At 46.2% G+C, this 10000-nt stretch overlaps 2 protein-coding genes across 4 annotated transcripts in view; one reads left to right on the plus strand and one right to left on the minus strand.

Moving 5' to 3' along the window:
* Positions 1-2966: 2966 nt before the first annotated feature.
* On the minus strand, positions 2967-8544 carry LOC308144766 (ras-related GTP-binding protein C-like). 2 transcript variants are annotated; one of them, XM_080515975.1, is made up of 8 exons: positions 8403-8544; positions 8139-8330; positions 7520-7723; positions 6391-6590; positions 4150-4264; positions 3915-4057; positions 3627-3784; positions 2967-3512 (listed from the first exon to the last, which is right to left on the minus strand). In XM_080515975.1, exons 2-8 carry the CDS (start codon positions 8307-8309, stop codon positions 3361-3363), a joined length of 1143 nt encoding a protein of 380 aa, XP_080372101.1. In that variant the 5' UTR covers positions 8310-8330; positions 8403-8544; the 3' UTR covers positions 2967-3360. The 2 variants fall into 2 exon arrangements, with proteins under 2 accessions (XP_080372101.1, XP_080372100.1); XM_080515974.1 differs by having other exon boundaries at positions 8139-8326; positions 8403-8527.
* Positions 8510-10000, plus strand: part of ppt1 (palmitoyl-protein thioesterase 1 (ceroid-lipofuscinosis, neuronal 1, infantile)) — a 6340-nt gene continuing 4849 nt past the window's right edge. Inside the window, exons 1-3 of one of the 2 annotated variants that reach the window (XM_080515977.1) lie at positions 8510-8626; positions 8905-8936; positions 9795-9917. In XM_080515977.1, coding sequence (XP_080372103.1) covers positions 9803-9917 — 115 coding nt within the window. In that variant the 5' untranslated portion in view covers positions 8510-8626; positions 8905-8936; positions 9795-9802. The remainder of the gene's footprint in view (positions 8627-8904; positions 8937-9794; positions 9918-10000) is intronic. The other variant, XM_080515978.1, reaches the window with a different exon arrangement.

The raw sequence follows: 10000 nt of genomic DNA on the forward strand, positions 1-10000 counted from the left end.
GTAGAGTGTGTTGGAGGAGAGCCGCAGTGGAAAGTGTAGAAGTGGAGTTTTTAGTCGTTCCTCCTCCGTCCGGCGTCGCAGCAGCGACACGTAATTATACGTTTGTTCTGCAGTCAAACTGCGACGCTCACATTTTTTTCTGCCGGCGTCACGAAACCAGAAGGAGCAAAAACACAAACCTGCTTCTGGCTGCAAGCTTCGCATTTTTGTCTGTTTTAAGTAACGTTAGTTTCCATTAAAGTGAATAAAATCATCTGATTGTTCACTTTTCATCATGACATCATCGTATTTTGATTAAGTTTTTGGGTTTTTTTCGCAAATAATTCCCGATTTTGGAGGAAAAGTCAAGTTGTTGTAGTAAAAGAAAAGTTCCACTTAAAGCAGGAACTTGAACATATTTTTATAAAATGAAAGAAAACGGCTGTTTGTATAAAATCCTCTTTTACACGACAACGTTTTCAAGCGCTTCTTCTGTTTGAGCTCGTTTTATTCGCAGTGCGAGGAAACAAACGGAGTGGAGGCTCGCCTCAGTTACAGTTACTTTTGGCAGAGTACTTGTAGTTGTTGGATCAGACTTGAAGGGAAAAGATAAACAGTGAAGACGATTCTAAATAAACAGCAGTGAAGCACATAAAACTGACGAGTCAGCAAGTTTCCCGGCTCGGAGCCTCGGGTCTCTGGCTACAAGTTACTGAGGAGTAACTAGTAGTTACTGAGCTGTAACTAGTAGTTACTGAGCTGTAACTAGTAGTTACTGAGGTGTAACTACAAGTTACTGAGGTGTAACTACCAGTTAACGAGGTGTAACTACCAGTTAACTAGGTGTAACTACAAGTTAATAAGGTGTAACTAATAGTTACTGAGGTGTAACTACTAGTTACTGAGGTGCAACTACCAGTTAACGAGGTGTAACTACAAGTTACTGAGGTGTAACTACCAGTTAACGAGGTGCAACTACAAGTTAATAAGGTGTAACTAGTAGTTACTGAGGTGTAACTAGTAGTTACTGAGGTGTAACTACCAGTTAACGAGGTGTAACTACAAGTTACTGAGGTGTAACTAGTAGCAACTGAGGTCTAACTACCAGTTAACGAGGTGTAAGTACAAGTTACTGAGGTGTAACTAGTAGTTACTGAGGTGTAACTACCAGTTAACGAGATGTATCTACAAGTTACTGAGGTGTAACTAGTAGTTACTGAGGTGTAACTACCGGTTACTGAGTTGTAACTAGTAGTTACTGAGGTGTAACTAGCAGTTAACGAGGTGTAACTACAAGTTACTAAGGTGTAACTAGTAGTTACTGTGGTGTAACTACCAGTTAACGAGGTGTAACTACAAGTTACTGAGGTGTAACTAGTAGTTACTGTGGTGTAACTACCAGTTAACGAGGTGTAACTACAAGTTACTGAGGTGTAACTAGTAGTTACTGTGGTGTAACTACCAGTTACTGTAGTGCAACTACCAGTTACTGAGGAGTAACTACAAGTTACTGAGGTGTAACTATCAGTGACTGAGGTGTAACTAGCAGGTGTAACTAGTAGTTACTGTGGTGTAACTACCAGTTAACGAGGTGTAACTACAAGTTACTGAGGTGTAACTAGTAGTTACTGTGGTGTAACTACCAGTTACTGTAGTGCAACTACCAGTTACTGAGGAGTAACTACAAGTTACTGAGGTGTAACTATCAGTGACTGAGGTGTAACTAGCAGGTGTAACTAGTAGTTACTGTGGTGTAACTACCAGTTACTGAGGAGTAACTACAAGTTACTGAGGTGTAACTAGCAGGTGTAACTATGAGTTACTGCGGTCCAAGTTATTAAACCCGGTCCAGTCCAGGTGATTAAACCCGGTCCAGGTTGTTAAACCCGGTCCAGGTTTATTGACCCAGAAACCTCCTGAAGCTCATTTTTCTCACTGGATTCACATTAAACATCATTAGATTTTATATAAACACAAATATTTGCGTTCATGAGGAGAAAAACTTTTCAGAACCAGAAGTTTGTTTGTAAAACAACAAATGTTGATGAAGAAGAAAATCTTCAGTAAAAGAAGTTGTTGATGTTTTAACAACAAACAGTTGAAGTTCACATTAAAACAAACTGGATCCATCAGATAAAGTCACTTCCACCCAGCAGCCTACCTGAGAGGTGCGCTCGGTGTCACTCCGCCGGGTGGTGCCGCTGTGCGGGGCGGTGCGGCGATAAATCCTCCGCGCGGGACTCCAGCGAGCTGCGGACGGAATGAGTTTCACCGACTGAAGCCGAAGGGAGTCCCCCACACCCCAACCCCCCCCCCCCCCCCCTCCGCACTAAACCCCGCCCCTTCAGCACTAAACCCCGCCCCGCTCCCCCACAGACAGCCCCGGGGGTTGTTTTAATCCACCGCCACACCAGAACGAACAACTTTACATAAACTCACCAGAAAGGACAAACATTTATATAAGATTAGATCAGAAGATGTTAAATAGTTAAAGAACGATTTAAATCAGGTTTAAGTCGAGTTCTTTCTCAACACAAGTCAAATATTTACAGAGGTTTGTCGCCATCTGCTGGTCAACTTATGCAATTATAGATTAATTTCTCATAAAAACTTTTATTAGATTAAAATACAAATTTAAAAAGTAATTTATGACACATACATATGAAAATACTTAAATATTCTATTTTTAAATAATCAACTCTCCTATTTGCAGAATAAATGGTATATATGATACAAAATGTACATATTTGGAACAAACATTTAAAAGCCATCAATTCTTTCATTGATTTAAAAAATAATTTTGTTTTAGTTATTAATCTTTAAATTTCCAGCTTCATCCAGTCTCTGGTCTGAAAATATAAATTATAAAATAATAAAAGATCCTAAAAACTGATCCTAAAGAAAAGTCCTTGTAACCAAGTTCTCAGCCGAAGCGAGTGGATAACAAAATAAAAAAATAAAAAAATAAAAAAGAAGAAGCGACTTGGTAGAGAATGAAAAATATTTTATTACAGATTTTTGTACAATTATAAAAACATTCCTCTGAGTCGGGGACCTGGTTCAGGTTCTCATGGAGCTCAAGGTCTCTGAGGTTAAAGCTTCTCCGTCACGTCCTCACCGGCTGGTCCCGAACCTGGGAGGAGGTCCTGAGATCTAGAGGGGGTCCTGAGGAGGTCCAGAGGAGGTCCCTGGTCCTGGTTGCATGAATCACTTCCACTCCTGGTCGACACGGATCCCTGTGGTTTTGTGTAGAAAGTAAACATGGCCGACGTGAAGATCAAAGGCGTGAGAAGAAAGAATGGAAGCGTCGGACCCTTTGATTTGTCTTAAGGAGAGGGTGGGGGGTCCGGTCCTCTGATCTCCGTCTCAATCCTCTCCTCTTCAGACGTCGTTTCCATTGAGCGACGCGAACTGTAGTCCCGCCGGGTCGTCGTCGGGCGAGCAGACCGCGGCGGCGGCGGCGGCGGCGTCGCCCACCTCGAACACCTCGTGGATCGCTTTCCGGAAACAGTGGAAGTTGTATTCTATGAGACCTGCGGCGAGGAAACGACACGTGAGGAACCCAGAGAGAGAACCGCTTTCGCATCGGCGGGGGGGGGAGGTCGAGCAAAAAAAATGGCGGCGCCCTGATCGGACGGCGTTCTGACCTTTCCTCTCGAAGCTCTCCTCCCGCAGGATGCAGACCAGCGCCAGGAAGCGGGTCACCTCCTTCAGGTAGAGCACCGTGGTGTTGTTCAGCTTGATGATGGCCTGGGACTCGCTGTCGTAGGCGCTGCCGCCGCCGCCGCCGCCATCCTCCACTAGCCTGGACACACACACACACACAAAGGATAAGCTGCAACCCTCTGGGGATCTGATCGGCACCCTAGGGGTCTGGTTGGCGCCCCAGGGGGTCCAGGCGGCGCCCCAGGGGGTCCGGCCGGCGCCCTCCTCACCCGTAGATGCAGGAGACGTCGATGACCACGTCGATCATGTCGCAGCAGAGCTCGTAGGACTGCATGTCGACCGGCGAGCTGTCCGTGGCCACGTAGATCTTGCTGAGCACGTCGAACAGGAAGGCCTTCTCGATGCCGGAGTGCTGCCGGACACGGGCGGCGTTACCACACACGGAACGCGTCGCTAAAGGCGTCGCTAAAGGTGGACGGCGGCGGCGGCGGCGGCGGGACCTACAGATATGAAGATGTTGAGGAGGTTCTCCAGCGTCGGGAGCTGCGGGATCAGTTTCTGCACCACCTTGCTGAAGGCCTCGAAGATGGAGTGGTCGTAGATGCTGGTCAGGTAGAGGCTGCGGGGAGACGAGACGAGACGCCGTGAGCCGGGAGGACGACTACGGGAGGGACACGACTGAGGACAATTAAAGGTGGAGATAAGTAACCAAGTCGTCTGTCTGGAATCGACTGTCTGCGACGACAGCAGGGTGACGAGCAGTTCTTCTGCCTGCCACTAGATGGCAGTGTTGCATTAAGAATGTGTTTGACGTGTTTCATTTATTTTTTCCTTTTACAATATTGTAGATATTTTTAATTACAATTTTTTTAAATTAAAAAATATAAAAAGCCGTCCTCTGTCAGACTTTTTATTTTCTTAACTTCACTGCGATTTTAAAATATCTTTTTTTTTGTGTTAAAAAAAAAAATACACACTTTTATTTACTCTCTGTCACTGAAATATTACAAATAATTAATTTATTGCAAAAAGTTGTCCAAATGTTTTTAGTCCGACAGCAGACGGCTTTTTAATTTTTTACATTTTTTTATCTTTGTCCGCTGCTTCTTTTTTTTTTTGTTAAACTTATCTTAAGCGATTTTAAACTAAGTCGTCGATCTGGGAAAACAAACAGTCGTCTAATGGAAATCGTCCCCCGACACAAACATATTTAAAGTTATCTTGCGATGAAACATGCAGAAGCACTCAGTTATTACACATTTTTAACAACTGCCTTCGCCATAAAATGAACAGTTTGTAAAAAAAAACCCTGATAATTTAACTCTATATATATATTTTAACATTTATTCACTGTGAACTTTGGTTTTTCTTCCTCCATTGTTATCTTTGTGTAAAAAGTCACTCACGTTGTAGGTGATAAGATTTGCGGTTCGTATCTTAAACGAGTTAAAAACAAACCAGTCGGAGTTTCACTGAGTCAATATTTGAAACCGCAGAAGGAAAAACTCAAATGTGAATCGAGCGACACGGTGAAACGTGGGGAGAACGGCTTGAAGCGAGGAAACAAAAATTTTAATTTGTGCAAAATAAAATGCATTTTCAAAGGCGTGGTGAAGCCGAGGAAAACGACTCATGTTTCTTTAGTCGACGAGGAACGAGACGTCGGATCGTCTCCGTCGGCGTGACGGAGAAACTTCCGTTGTGTTTTCGGGAGTCCGTCGCCAAGACGACGGCGCTCTGAGGCAAAAGGGAAACGCCCCGTCTCCATGGAAACGGGAGAAAACGCCACAACAGTGCGACTTGGGTCGTCTGTGCTCTCAATACAAAGACGAACCAACGGCGCCAACTAGTGGTCCAACAACCCTAACTCTCTCCATCCACACCTCCGTCTCACCTGAGGTGGACTCTCTCCATCCACACCTCCGTCTCACCTGAGGTGGACTCTCTCCATCCACACCTCCGTCTCACCTGAGGTGGACTCTCTCCATCCACACCTCCGTCTCACCTGAGGTGGACTCTCTCCATCCACACCTCCGTCTCACCTGAGGTGGACTCTCTCCATCCACACCTCCGTCTCACCTGAGGTGGACTCTCTCCATCCAGACCTCCGTCTCACCTGAGGTGGACTCTCTCCATCCACACCTCCGTCTCACCTGAGGTGGACTCTCTCCATCCACACCTCCGTCTCACCTGAGGTGGACTCTCTCCATCCACACCTCCGTCTCACCTGAGGTGGACTCTCTCCATCCACACCTCCGTCTCACCTGAGGTGGACTCTCTCCATCCACACCTCCGTCTCACCTGAGGTGGACTCTCTCCATCCAGACCTCCGTCTCACCTGAGGTAGACTCTCTCCATCCACACCTCCGTCTCACCTGAGGTGGACTCTCTCCATCCAGACCTCCGTCTCACCTGAGGTGGACTCTCTCCATCCACACCTCCGTCTCACCTGAGGTAGACTCTCTCCATCCAGACCTCCGTCTCACCTGAGGTGGACTCTCTCCATCCACACCTCCGTCTCACCTGAGGTGGACTCTCTCCATCCAGACCTCCGTCTCACCTGAGGTGGACTCTCTCCATCCACACCTCCGTCTCACCTGAGGTAGACTCTCTCCATCCAGACCTCCGTCTCACCTGAGGTGGACTCTCTCCATCCACACCTCCGTCTCACCTGAGGTGGACTCTCTCCATCCAGACCTCCGTCTCACCTGAGGTGGACTCTCTCCATCCACACCTCCGTCTCACCTGAGGTGGACTCTCTCCAGGCCGGCGTCCGCCAGGTCGTCGTTGGCCCTCTGGTGGACGTCCCTCTGGGCTTCGATCTTGTGGTCGTCCGACAGGCCGTCCACCTTGTGGATGAAGACCTCGAAGTTGATGTCGGGGTTCACCTTGTAGGCGCGACACACGGTGAGATGCAGCCGCACCAGAGCCTCCATGTAGTCGTCCTGCAGAGACGGCGAACGGCGGGGAGTCACTGCCAGGCTGGTCCTACCTCGAAACCCTCTAACCCTACCCCTAAACCCTCTAACCCTACCCCTTGACCCTCTAACCCTACCCCTAAACCCTCTAACCCTACCCCTTGACCCTCTAACCCTACCCCTAAACCCTCTAACCCCACCCCTAAACCCTCTAACCCTACCCCTAAACCCTCTAACCCCACCCCTAAACCCTCTAATCCCACCCCTTGACCCTCTAACCCTACCCCTAAACCCTCTAACCCTACCCCTTGACCCTCTAACCCTACCCCTAAACCCTCTAACCCTACCCCTTGACCCTCTAACCCCACCCCTAAACCCTCTAATCCCACCCCTTGACCCTCTAACCCTACCCCTAAACCCTCTAACCCCACCCCTAAACCCTCTAACCCCACCCCTAAACCCTCTAACCCCACCCCTAAACCCTCTAACCCCACCCCTAAACCCTCTAACCCCACCCCTAAACCCTCTAACCCCACCCCTAAACCCTCTAACCCCACCCCTAAACCCTCTAACCCTACCCCGAAACCCTCTAACCTTACCCCTAACCCCCCTAATCCTACCCCTTAATCCTCTAACCCTACCCCTAAACCCTCTAATCCCAACCCTTAACCCTACCTATAACCCTACCCCTAAACCCTCTAATCCTAACCCTTAACCCTACCTATAACCCTACCCCTAAGCCCTCTAATCCTAACCCTTAACCCTACCTATAACCCTACCCCTAAACCCTCTAACCCTAAACCCTAACCTTCTAACCCTCACCCTTAACCCTATAACCCTACCCCTAAACCCTATAACCCTACCCCTAAACCCTATAACCCTACCTCTAAACACTCTAACCCCAACCCTTAACCCTCTAACCCTCGCCCTACCAGTGTGAGCGCCGTCTCACCTACCTGAGCGTCAATAACGAAGATGAGCGCCCCGGTTCCCTTGAAGATCATCTCGCTGTCGAACGTGGGGTCGAAGAAGTCCACCTGGCCCGGGAAGTCCCAGATCTGGAAGTTGACGAAGGAGCTGCCCGAGACGTCGTCCTTGTAGATTTTGTTGGTGCTTTCCAGGAACAACGTCTCGTTCGGGGACATCTTGTGGAAAACAACCTGGGAAACACGATACTCACTTACCTTCTGTTCATTACTCACTACTCAAGTATTTCTTTATATTGAGTACAATTTAACCAGTGTGACAGAAGCATCTTAGTACAAAGTTTCAGTACTCTTTGCATATTCTTTCGGAGTATATTATACAATACAATTTAATGTTAAATTAGCTGATTTCGATAGGCACAATTTAATTTCATTCTTAATTATTAACACACATGTCAAACTTTGCCCAGGAATAACAAATCCATCCAAATAGTCTAATAATACACTATAAATATTAACTAAAGTAGTTGTTTTCGATTATTCTGTGTCACGTGAACGCACCGCGTGGTTTGGTTTCACTGTGAAATATTTAGGTGATGCGTTCACGGAAAGGCAGGAAGCTTGGTAATTGCGCTACCCGTCGTCGTACCTTCTGGATGGAGGACTTCCCGCTCCGTCTCAGCCCCATCAGCAGGATCCGCGGCTTGTCAGCGGCCGTGCCGCCCTCCTCTATCTCCCCCTCCTCGTCTCCGTAGCCGAAGCTTTTGGGAAACGAGCCCGCGCCGCCGTAACTCCCCGTTAAATTGTCGTCCTCGTCCATCGTGATGTTGTTGCTAACTGGCTAGCACATGAAGTACAGTGTTTACGTGTCAAAAGCGCGGGCTCAAATCGCGACACGTCCTCACATCCTTACCGTAAACGTTCCCAGGGAAGTTAATCTAACATGATATCGGAGCAGATGCCATTCGGCGCACCGAGAAGAAAAAGCAGAAATGATTCTCAAAAGAACAAACTCAGGCACAACTTGGATACTTCCGCCCTTTCATGGCTAAGCCCCGCCCCCTTCGACCTGATTGGCCGACGCCTCTGACCGCGGTCATGTGACCCGCAGTCCAGTGAAGATCAGCTGCAGACACGGTGAGTAATGTTTTCCTTTTTTGGGGGCATTTATAACGTTTAAAACGCAATATAAGCACATTTTCTTCACAGTGCGCACTTCTTAAGAACGTGTCGTTCATTTGAACCTTTTAACCCGACTCACCTTCGCCTCCTGCCTTTTAAAAAAATGATTTTATTGACGCACTTCCCTGAATCATGTGATATTTGTTAGCTCTTTTAAGCTAACTTCAGCATGATTGACTATATATGAGTGTTGTAAACATCTATTTACTGTTTATTGTCTGTGTGTGATAAAGGTAGAAACACCTGAAATATCTGCGGCAACCAGGTAAAGCTGCCCGCTCGCATAAACAGTGCCTTATTGTTTTAAATAAATAAATGTTCAACTGTAAATGTACATTATTTCGACACACTGAGTCATTCTTGTCACAAAACCGTCATAAAAGCGTAATGAATAATTATTGCATCTGATCTCAATGTGTAACGACGATGTTTTTGCTTTTCATTTATTTTTTTTCAAACCATGAAATGTGAAAATAGATAAACCGCCACCAAATATTTGAAAAATAATGATTTTGGCGCTTGTTCATTTCTAATAGAATGTAACTATAAATACAGACATATGAGAATAAATGTTAGAATTTAAACCAGGAAGTGACTAGTAAACAGTGTTTAGTGAATGCAGAGACATTCAGCTTTTTTATTTGATTCGTTCAGAGATTTACTGCACAAAAACCAAAATCTGTGATAATGAATGTATAGAAAATGTTTGTCTGACGTCTCGACCAAATAAACTAAAGAATCGAAACCATCGTTTAAGATTAAAATTATGATAATTATTTAAAGTACAAACATCTGATCTTATGAAGTAGTCTAACATTTTTAAATGCTGCTTTTTTTATTAAGACTTAAAGCTAAAATTATGAAGAAAAAAATTGGTAATAAACACTTTATATCTAATAGATCTGAAATATCTTCAAGCGTTTGAATTAAAACTTTTCTATCCGGTTCTATTTTATTGACATTAATTTAATGATCTTTGTTCTTAAAAAAAAATCTTTTCACTCATTCGAAACAGAAAATTCGTTTTTTTCTTGTTTGGTTTTGGGGGTTTTTCTCGGTAAAGTTTGTGTTAAGTGGCGACGTACAAGCAGAAAGTTGAGGTGTTTGCTGGTTTGTGCTGCAGGTTGGAGGATGAGTGCCTTGCTCCTGGGTCTGCTCCTCGCCGGCGGCCCGCCGCTGCTGCTCGTCGCCTCCAAACCCGTCGGGGACAACGGCACCGTGCCGCTGGTGCTGTGGCACGGCATGGGTGAGGAACGACAACAATCACCCCCACGTCCCGGGGGGGGACAAGGGACAGAGACAACGTGTCCTCAGGAGGACGAGTCTGGG

The sequence above is a fragment of the Blennius ocellaris genome (assembly GCF_963422515.1).
Source record: "Blennius ocellaris genome assembly, chromosome: 20".
Classification (NCBI taxonomy): Eukaryota; Metazoa; Chordata; class Actinopteri; order Blenniiformes; family Blenniidae; genus Blennius; species Blennius ocellaris.